This window comes from Prunus dulcis, chromosome 3, assembly GCF_902201215.1.
Source record: "Prunus dulcis chromosome 3, ALMONDv2, whole genome shotgun sequence".
In the NCBI taxonomy this organism is placed as follows: Eukaryota; Viridiplantae; Streptophyta; class Magnoliopsida; order Rosales; family Rosaceae; genus Prunus; species Prunus dulcis.
The window spans coordinates 4510083-4520299 of record NC_047652.1 but is presented as its reverse complement, the minus strand read 5'-3'; the positions used below and the strand labels follow the sequence as shown (position 1 = coordinate 4520299).

General features: G+C 35.8%; 1 protein-coding gene across 1 annotated transcript; it reads right to left on the bottom strand.

The window, feature by feature from the left end:
• Positions 1-4164: 4164 nt before the first annotated feature.
• LOC117623406 (tRNase Z TRZ3, mitochondrial) lies at positions 4165-9909 on the bottom strand. Its single transcript, XM_034354372.1, has 12 exons — positions 9459-9909; positions 8574-8663; positions 8442-8486; positions 8263-8317; positions 8011-8054; positions 7405-7890; positions 7019-7284; positions 6782-6929; positions 6561-6611; positions 5575-5978; positions 4787-5468; positions 4165-4659 (listed from the first exon to the last, which is right to left on the bottom strand). The coding sequence occupies exons 1-12, from the start codon at positions 9825-9827 to the stop codon at positions 4339-4341; spliced, it is 2961 nt and encodes a 986-aa protein (XP_034210263.1). The 5' UTR covers positions 9828-9909; the 3' UTR covers positions 4165-4338.
• Between the last annotated feature and the right edge of the window lie 308 nt (positions 9910-10217).

Here is a 10217-nt window from a genome sequence, read left to right as displayed (position 1 = left end):
GTTATGCTCCTAAAACTTCAAAGGCTTCCACCTTATCTGGTATGGAAATATTATTATAGATGGAAAAGAATCATGATGCATGAGGCTTAAGGAGTTAACGGTTTGAATATAATGATAGTGAAAATAGGGATGTAAAAATAGATGTAAATATACATTTTATTTTACATCCCCATGGTGGTGATGTATATTTACATCCATTTACATCTCCCCATTGGAGACGATTCCGGTGACTCGGGTGTATATTTAATATACACCCCCATATACACCCCTCCACTGTGAATGCTCTTGACATGTCAAATTTGAATATAAAAAGTATACTAAACTATATACAAAATTGATCATAAAAAGTGTCAAAAATAATGCGCTAAAACATCCGCAATCATCTTAGCTTCTCGAACTTTAAAATTGATGAAGCATATGTCAAATGTCTCTCATCATAGAAGACATCTTCCATGGAATAACACTTTTTCTAGTAAACATTTGTATGCATAAGGCAATATTGCTATGCATTTCTAAATGTAATTGCTTTTACTTGAGGAAAAGGCAACATTGCTATGCATTGATTCATTTTAAGGCAATATTAACATGAGAGAAAATGAAACGCTTTAAAAATCCATGCACATTATTTAAACGTACATTATTATGTGTCATGGATGGATGTTTGAATTTGAGTAGTTTGCAAGTCAAAGTCATTTTTCAGTAGGCTAGACTTCGTTGGCTAAATTCACGATTACTAATTATTTAAGTTCATCAACATCAAATTCTAGATGTTGCTCCAAAGTTGAGTGCTCACCGAGTACAACTGTCTTTCCCTACTCTTATTCATTCTCCTTATGAGGTACCAAATAAGTGACTACTTGAATTGGACTAAGAATTTTGTTGCATGTGTCCATTAATCATAAATTGAGAACACAGTTAAAACGTCAATTATGGGAAGTGCAAGTAGTACATGGTGTTATATACATTTATCTTAGAAATTTTTTATTTTCTCAACAAAGTAGACCTTTTTTTTTTTTTTGTCCCTCAACAAAGTCAAAATATCTTGAAGCATTAATGCAACAAGTCCATTTTTTTTCTTTTCAATTTTGAGAAATGAATTCAATGGAGCATCATTTCTTATTTTTTAAGAAATAAAATTTGAATTTTACACCAAAACTAGAAATTCAATTGAACTGGCACCCGTCTTGGTGGAAAGTGCTTCATGTACCTTTGAAACAACTTCATTGACATTTGGAATCATTTCATGGATGCTTGAAATGATTTCATCAACCTTCTTAATTCTTTCAAAAACCATTTTTCCTCTTCTTCTTCTTTTCTCTTTGATTTGTTTGTTTTCTCTCTCTCACTCTCTCAAATGTTTGTTGGAAGACTTGTATTAAATAGAGCCGTGAGAGTGTTGAGTCTCTCTCTCTCTCTCTCTCTCTCTCTCTCTCTCTCTCTCTCTGTGTAGACTGTAATTCTTAGAGCATCCACAGTGGGGGGGTGTATAATGGGATGTATGTTAAATATACACCCCGGGTGATTGGAATCACCCGCAATTTTGGAGGGGGGGGGGGAAAGGGTGTTTGTTAATGAATGTATATTTACATCACCACCATGAGATGTAAATATGGATGCAATTGTACATCTATTTTTACATCTCTTACATGTGGGATCCAGCTGGGAAAAAGAGAGGGAAAATGGAGCAAATCAATTATACATCTTAGATTTGCATCGTTTCTAGAGCAAAAAACGTATTTACACCTCCAAGAGATGTAAAGGAGATGTAAAAGTGGCTTTACACTCCCCCCACTGTGGATGCTCTTAACATGTCAAATTTGAATATAAAAAGTATACTAAACTATATACAAAATTGATCATAAAAAGTTTCATAAATAATGTGCTAAACTATCCACAATTATCTTAGCTTCTCGAACTTTAAAATTGATGAAGCATATGCCAAATGTCTCTTATCATAGAAGACATCTTTCATGGAATAACACTTTTTCTAATAAACATTTGTATGCATAAGGCAATATTGCTATGCATTTATGAATGTAATTGCTATTACTTGAGGAAAAGACAACATTGCTATGCATTGATTCATTTTAAGGCAATATTAACATGAGAGAAAATGAAACGCTTTAAAAATCCATCCACATTATTTAAACGTACACTATTATGTGTCAAGGATGGATGTTCGAATTTGAGACTATTAGTTTGCAAGTCAAAGTCATTTTTCAGTAGGCTAGACTTCGTTGGCTAAATTCACGATTACTAATTATTTAAGTTAATCAACATCAAATTCTAGACGTTGCTCCAAAGTTGAGTGCCCACCGAGTACAACTACTTTTCCCTACTCTTATTCATTCTCCTTGTGAGGTACCAAATAAGTGACTACTTGAATTGGACTAAGAATTTTGTTGCATGTGTTTATTAATCATATATTGAGAACACAGTTAAAATATCAATTATGGGAAGTGCAGGTAGTACATGGTGTTATATACATTTATCTTAGAAATTTTTTTCTTCCTCAACAAAGTAGACCTTTTTTTTTTTGTCCCTCAACAAAGTCAAAATATCTTGAAGCATTAATGCAACAAGTCAATTTTTGTTCTTCTCAATTTTAAGAAATGAATTCAATGGAGCATCTTTTCTTATTTTTTAAGAAATAAAATTTGAATTTTACACCAAAACTAGAAATTCAATTGAACTGGCACCCCTCTATTCACCACACCAATAAAGATCCTTGGTGTCCAGCATAGCAAAGAAAGCCAATGATCACCATACGGGGTTGGCAAGAATACTTACTCTGCGACGTGATTTGTTGAAGGGAGTTCCTCACGAGCCATTACTTGTTGTTGGACCGAGAAAACTTAAATTCTTTTTGGAAGCATACCAAAGACTTGAAGATTTGGATATGCATTTCCTTGATTGCAAGCACACCACCGAGGCTTCTTTACATGCTTTCGAGGGCGTTACTGAACAAATAAGGATCACTCTTTTCTAGGAAGTCCAACTAGTTTCGAGGACCTAAGAGATAAAAATACAGATATACAAGTGGAACAGAAAGTTGATTCTACTCTATTTGCTAAAGGATCGCATATGCAAAGCTATTGGAAGAGACCGGCTAGTCCTGTTGACAACAATGTAGTCTTTCCAATTTTAAAGAGCTTGCAAAAAGTGATGACATGTATTTTGTGTATTTTTTTGTCACTTGTCATATTTTCGTGGAAAATTATAGCATGAATGACTATAGGACTCATAACCTTGAGATTTATAGTGCATGTTGCCTGAAAATTCAAATTGGAAAATTGGTTTTCTTTATTTATTTATTCTTTGTTTGAACGAAGTCAGAGCATCAAATTAGAAACATATTTCACAATAAACGAAGAAAAGTATGTGGATCCAACATATTAAGAACGGAAAGCAAAAAAAGAAAATCAAAACGTTAAATAAATAAAACTATCAAGCCCCCATTAAGTTTAAGCAAGGAAGATGAAGATGAATATGAAAAATAATAAGATCTTCACCATTAAAAATTATAATAATATATAATATGATGAAACTAGTTACCTCCACAAATTATAATAATATAAAATTGTATTCCATGAAAACATGACAAATGCCATATAAAACTTTTTTTTCTTCTTCATATTAATAATGAAATATGAATTTTTTTTATTTACTATGTTATCCTTATTTAATAAATAATTTCACTTTTTTATTTCATTAAATATGGGTAGTTTGTGGTATTTTGAATATTTCATAATAGTTCGAAGTTAAACTAAACCAAACCATATACAGTATAACTCTATTTTTAAATAATTTAACTTTTCCTGATTAAAACCAAACTAAATCGATAATTATAATTTAAATTGGCTGGTTTCATTGGTTCGGGTGGATTGATGCCCACCACAATAATAGAGATAGACACGATATAGTTGGTTGTGATATGTAGGTTGGCCAAAGTGCAGAAAAGGATATTAATTATTTCAAACTTACAATAACCCGACCCTTCTCTGCAACCTTTTCTTCCATCCACAACAGAGAGAGAACCTTCTGATGCCCTCCGAAACGGTATATATAAATATTTAGTGTTGACTTGATTGATTTGCTCGGTTTCATTGGCGAGATAGGAGGAGGACGAAGAGATGAGAGATTGAGGGCTGAGTATTGGAGAGATAAGCGTGAACGGGTGAGAGAGTTTAGCATGTAGTAGGGAAAAAAGACTAGCATTAGACCACATGCAATTACCAATGCTCTCTCAAATTGAATAATTTACTCAAAACTACAGACGGTTAAGGAAAAAAATTAACTAATTAAAAAAGGGAATTACAACAATGACTTAATTTCCTATCAAGAAGCTACACTTGCAGCAGCATCTACAACCTCATCAGATTCATCAATTATCATCTCGTTTCTAAAAAGCAGTTTCAAATATGGGAGTACTTTTGGAAGCACGGGCAAATCGGCTATGTTAATACTCATCATGTCAAATCCGATGCATGTCTTATGCATGTGTGTCTCATCGAATACTGGGATTTTTGGATATCGCTGGCTGAAGTGGGTAAGGATTATGCGAAAAACACCCGCAGAGTTCCCAACTTCTATGGCTTCCTTGGTTGTGCTGTGGTTTCGTGCTATAGCCTCGTCCACCATGCCATCCTCGAAAGTTGCCTGCAACAATCAGCAGTGCAATTGATTAACTACCATCCTCTTCCTTTTCACACAATTTCTTACGGAATTGCAAAATTCCATCAACTTTGACAAACGAAAAATACACAAAATACATGTCATCACTTGCCTCATGTATAAGAACTGTTGCACCACGAGATGCTTCTGTAAGTTCCGGGCAGGGCCTAGTATCACCTGAGTATACAATCTTCCAACCTGGAATCACTTTTCCAACACTATTCAATCTCTCCGAAGCCCTCAAGACAACACCAAATGCCTGTGGGCAGTGGATGACAGGAAAACTCATCAAGGCTTCCAAACCTGCTTCCTCGAGCACTTTTTGCAAGCTCTTTAAAATTGGAAAGACTACATTGTTGTCAACAGGACTACCCGGTCTCTTCCAATAGCTCTGCATACGCGATCCTTTAGCAAATAGAGTAGAATCAACTTTCTGTGCCACTTGCCTATCTGTATTTTTATCTATTAGGTCCTCGAAACTAGTTGGACTTCCTAGAAAAGAGTGATCCTTATTTGTTTCAGTAACGCCCTCGAAAGCATGTAAGGAAGCTTCGGTGGTGTGCTTACAATCAAGGAACTGCATATCCAAATCTTCAAGTCTTTGGTATGCATCCAAAAAGAATTTAAGTTTTCTCGGTCCAACAACAAGTAATGGCTCGTGAGGCACTCCCTTCAACAAATCACGTCGCAGAGTAAGTATTCTTGCCAACCCCGTATGGTGATCAGCATGAATATGAGAAATCCAAATACACCTAAGACCTCTCACAGCATTATCAGCACCCTCTACGCCATATCTGTTGTCAATGTACATAAAATGTTATATCTAAAGGGGAAGAAAGAATGAGAAACTTTCAGGAATAAGGAGTAGTAAATGCAATTTTAAAGTTCGAACGGTGTTACCTTCTTTTCAGCTGTCCCAGGGTTCCTTCACCACAGTCTAAAAGTAAACCTCCTTTAGAGAAAAGATTGATATGGATAGAACTGACATTGCGATATTTAGATGGCTGAGATGATCCAGTCCCTAGAAGAACTATCTCCAAGTCATCTCTTCTTATATTTTCCAAACAACTAGGAAGAGTATTCTCATCAAACCATGGCTCTTCAACTATGACTTTATCATCATGAGTTAACCTTATCTCTTCCTTTGTTTCTGTGGACTGGTGCCATAACTGACTAACACATTGGGCAGCATCTACAACCTCGGGAATCTCTGAAAGTAACTCATCAATGATTTCTGAGGACGCCACCTGACTTGGAATAACCGACCTATCTAATCCAAGACGAGCATAAGGACGCAAAGTGAACTGTTCAACAAACAGGAAAATCTTCATTATTAAAATTCTTACATTAATAAAGTGATTGCAGAACTTGCAATGCAGCAGAGAAAAGCAGGCATGGATAGTGAGAAACAGGTTCTAACATGTAAGCATAAACTTATCCTTTCATTGCTGGAAAATTTTCATAATCATACTTGGGTAAAAGAAAAGACAGAAAAAAATAAAAAAAATAAAAAAAGGATGACATGATGCAATTAAACCAAAAGCACTGTTTTGAAAACTCTCAGTACCAAACTCACTCTCCAAAAGTGTCGAATTTGTCTCTGGGCTGTAAACTTTTAGATACTTAAAAAAATGAAAAAGAGAAAAAAAAAAATGACTTCCTAAATACCTGATTCAAGGACTTTCAACCCAAAAAAAAAAAAAATTTATAGATTGAAGGGCTTCCAAAAAATATATATATATATATATATTTCTGATGCAAATTTAGGAATAAAGTCTTACTTTAAGAAGAAAATTATTGTATGAAGCAGAAAAGAAAATCCGGCTCACATGATAAGTGCCACAAAACTACTTACTAGTGCATCCAAGTAAATCAACAATTTGTACCTTGAGGAGGTTTTCAGCGGAAATGCTTTCACAAACCTTTGAAACAGAACCCTGGTAAAAATAAAATAAAATAAAATAAAAACCAAATTAGCTGCAAAATGAGCCCCAAATTTCTAAAAAGCAGGCTAAAAAATAAAATATAACATTGATCAAGGTCCTGCCAACTTCCCAGCCATCCTAACAAACCTAATGTACACAGAAGAAAAGATATTCTAACAAACCTCACTTGAAGGAGTGGATTCTGGTGCCAAGCAATCAAGGTGCTGAAGAGACCAGAAACCTGGAGCTGGAAAGAACTGTGGACACAGATAGTTAAGTTGAGCTGCAATTCTTGCACTCGATCTTAGAATCGGAATCTCCACATTCTTCCTGGAAACAGAAAGAGAAGCCAAGAGTGGTTTTCAAAACCATACACCAAGAAGCTCCTAGATGATTTCTGGAAAGGAAAAGCAATTCACCTTTCATGTCCAGCCATGATATGTTGGGCTGAACCAAATCTCTTCATCCAGCTTTGGTAGTTAGGATTGCTTATTAGAGAAGCAGGACCCAAATGAATGACACAAGTCACAACATTAGCATTCTCTGGCGGGCCCGAGAAATCTGCATAATAGCTACTGAGACATTGCATGGATAACAACTCCTGCAAATGAGATTCCGTTGGGCAGTCGACAAGAAACACAATTGGACCAGGAATAGACGGGTCCATTACATCACTTGGATGAACCTAAACAAATAGGTGAAATAGAACATTTAAAACATAGAATGCACTATAACATTTTCAATGGATTACACCATTGGAAAATAAATGCTATACTTATTTCTTTCCAAAGTTTTCAGAACTAACCGTGATGTTTTGAAAATCTGACTTCACTGAATTCCCAAGTTGCAGTTCCCGATATTTAGACCCTGGTTTAAGACCCAAAGCTTTAGCTTTTTCAGGGTCAAATTTCCCTTTGATCTCAGGTAATTCACAGACATAAATGACAGACATGTCACCAGGCTTTCCAGTAGGTGAATTTTTTCCATTAGGACTAAAGGGTTTTGACACATCCACCCCGTCATTAAAAACCTTTTCTGTAGGATTCTGAGTGATGGATAATTCATTCAGGAGCTGAGCTCCGTTCGAGAAAATTGGTTGTAGAACAATGGCTGATATTTTGACAACTTCATCATCAACAAGAACAATGGGCTCTGTAAACTTTGTTTGACTAGCCATAAGACCCCCAACAGAGGGCCCAAAGCTCCGAGTGTGAACCATGGCAGCATTTGGGATGAAACACCTCATAGCATCAATCAAATACTTGAGATCTGATGGACCCCATACATTGACCTTCAAAACAACGCAAATTATGATTTAAACTAATATCTGGGAGACTGGATCCAATTTAAATAAAACTTAAGGCCGATTACAGTAAAGAAGAAAATCATAGAAAGTCAATCTGATACTTACAGACATTCCTTCTTCACCCATGCCAGCCAAAGTCAACAGCAAACCTGTGATGTAAAGTAAAAGCCGGGCAATTCAGGGTCAGCAAGAACAATCTCTTTTTCATTACCAGTGCAGATATTGAAAGCACAATACTATGCTTAAAGATCTCATCATACAGAGTTACTACACAGTTTACTGGTGATAGAGCAAAAATACAATAAAAAATCTTTAACTGCAACTGCAACATCTTAGCTGATCTTTCAAGAAACAAACCTGGAAGTCCACCTGCAGTCTCCGAGCAGACACGAGAGAGAAATATGTGATCAATCTGAAGAAGAATCAAGAACATCAATTAGGCATTTCAATCATAGGAAGAAACCTGAAGAACAATTTATATGTTTATTCCAAGTTCCGACAACAGACGATGGGTAAAGATTCCAGATATCTTATACCTTTGACAACTTAATCTTATGCTCTGTGCAGAACCTTTGCAATCCCTGCAGTGAGAGTTGCATAGTAAGAGATTATATTACTTTAAAACGGGTTTATCATTGAGTTCCTAATGCAAATCACCTGACACTTACCTCCCCAGCATTAAATATAAATCTTTGCTTGTCAAAGAATAGCAACACCGAAGGAGATGTATCCTGAGTATCCATTCCAGTCCCTAGTACCTGCAATGAGCAAAAGCAAGACCAAATTATTATCCCATAAATAACTAAAAAAGATCAATGATAGAAACAAACAGTGCTTTCTAAAGTTAAGACATACAAACTTTTTTGGTTTTCAAGAAGTATCCATTCAACGCAAAACTCAGCAAAAATCTGCTTGGTAAATCAAAACCATAACATTCTGAATTTAACTTTTTTGATTCCTTCTCATCACCAATAGTCAAATCCCACAACCAAGAAATTACCATGAGAACAAATTTAAATCCAAACTGAAGTCCAAAAACAGAATACCAATTTAGAAGTCAGATTTTCAAATCCAAAAAAATTGCAACCAGTTCCTAGAATCACACTCCCAACTTTACTACCCCCACCCGGTTTTTATAATTCAAATCCCAAGTCCACTTACTCGAGTAAAGTCACTGTCACTTATTTGAGGGTTAGATGCCTTTCAGTGTAATAAAAAAGCGAGAGAGAGGATGAAGTGAAATGTCAGGGCAGAAAGTAGTTCTGTTTTGATGGTTTACTGAAGGTACAACCTTTGACTATTTGAATCATTATTATCCACTTGAGATGAATCATATTAAACAAGCAGAACTATTCTAAATGAGAAAAATCAAAGAAATGAATGTAACCCAAGAACCGATGCAACGAATAATACACTATACTCAACAACAACAACTAAAGAAAACCCATAAATCAGATTAACAAATATAACACGAGACCCAATGCAATCAATTATGCAGTATACTCAAAAGTTAATGAAAACCCAGAAAGCCAAAACCTCAAAAGTCAATATACCTGCACATAAGATAGGGTATTGATAGGATTGAGCGTGCGCACTTTTCGCTGAAGGTTCTTCTTGGGCCTATCATTCTTATCGTTACCCTCTGCTCTTCTCTTATTGAACCCAGCAGTCTCAGTCTCCTTAGTTTCCTCCATTGCTTTGTCTCTGCCTCTACTCTCTCTGAGAGTGGTTTTGTTTCTGGCACCAGGATTGGGAGATTGGTTGGGAATGGGACGGTGTCGTTTTCGGTAGGAGGAAGCGAGGGCGGTGAAGAGAGTGCGAGGTTTTAAGGGTTTAAGACTGAGGGAAGATAATGAGAGACGAGGGAAAGGGGAAAAGAAGAGGAGACGGAGGTTTGTGACTTGGGGCATAAGCATTGGCATTCCGACTCAATTCTCATTGATTTGGTCTATAAAAATGAAAAATGTAGTGCAACTTCGAACTTCAAAAGGGGTTTTAGCAGGGTGTTTGAAATCTTGGGTGTTTTTTATGGGGAGAATTGGCTATTAGCTTGTAAGGTCCACAATTGTACCCAACCCACCCATCAAACCCAATCCAAAAATGGGCCAAAATAAGTTACCATATATTTTTGTTTCATAAAAAAAAAAAAATTTGAAAGTTTTACATTTTATATCTTTTTTCATACGGCATTTTATCCCGTCAAAACACTGATGAGCTGGTACTGAGAAATGTCCATAATACCCTCACTTAGCTACGCCAACACAAAGTAATGTTTCTTTTCACTTACTTTAAATTGTTAATGTTAGAATAAT